Genomic DNA, 860 nt, shown 5'->3' on the forward strand with positions numbered 1-860 from the left:
TTTTTTCAAAATTCTCATCTGTGAGACGATTGAATTTTCCAATGTTAAACATTGTGGCAAAACTAAACATTTTTTCGACCGGAGCCGAAGATGGCAACAAAGTATTAAATTTAAGAAATGCTGATTTGATAATTGGATAAGCATTCAAAATCGATAAATCTTTCTTCTGCTCTTGACAGAAACGTTGGAACTCGATTTCATGTGCAGTAATCCTTAAAGAAGAATCCCTTTGAATATTTATTCCGTCTTCGTTATCATTATCAAAATCGAACCCATCATTACTAATGTCCATTTCCTCTTTCATGGAATTTTGCGATGGGAGATGATAACATGCCACTAATCCATTTTTTATAGCGGCCATTGCATTATCTTGAGCCATTTGATGTAAGCACTTCAACCATCTCATTTTGAATTGTGGATGAGTTGCCGCTGCTACAGCTGCTTCCTTACCTTCCTCGACAATTTCGAACAAATTTGAAAATCTACAATCGAAGGAGAAATCATAAAGTTTATTCTAAAATATAAACGTAATTAAATTAATTTTTCTAAATTAATATTTAAAATTAATTTATTCTAATAATTAACATTATTTAATTTTGCTTTCTCGCGCTTAATTGATATTCTAGGTAATTAATGCGATCACACTTATTGAGAGCAATTTAAAAGTTTAACTTAACAAGATGGTTAAAAAAATTTTTTTTAAAGATACAACATTTATGCAAGAATGAAATTTTGCAGAAATAAATTATTTTTACCTTCTTTCCAAACTCGTTATTAGTAGATTAACCAATGGTGTGCAATAAATTAGATCTGCATTGATTAATTTCTGTAATTTATTTTTGGCAGAAATAATTGTTGGT

At 29.5% G+C, this 860-nt stretch overlaps 1 protein-coding gene across 1 annotated transcript; it reads right to left on the reverse strand.

The window, feature by feature from the left end:
• Nucleotides 1-50: 50 nt before the first annotated feature.
• On the reverse strand, nucleotides 51-810 carry LOC105462310 (the record flags this gene model as incomplete). Its single annotated transcript, XM_011708833.1, has 2 exons — nucleotides 51-482; nucleotides 756-810. Coding segments are annotated over 2 exons (487 nt in total), but the record flags the coding sequence as incomplete, so codon positions are not given.
• Nucleotides 811-860: the final 50 nt, after the last annotated feature.

The sequence above is a fragment of the Wasmannia auropunctata genome, unplaced genomic scaffold (assembly GCF_000956235.1).
Source record: "Wasmannia auropunctata unplaced genomic scaffold, wasmannia.A_1.0 LD266067.1, whole genome shotgun sequence".
NCBI classification, from domain to species: Eukaryota; Metazoa; Arthropoda; class Insecta; order Hymenoptera; family Formicidae; genus Wasmannia; species Wasmannia auropunctata.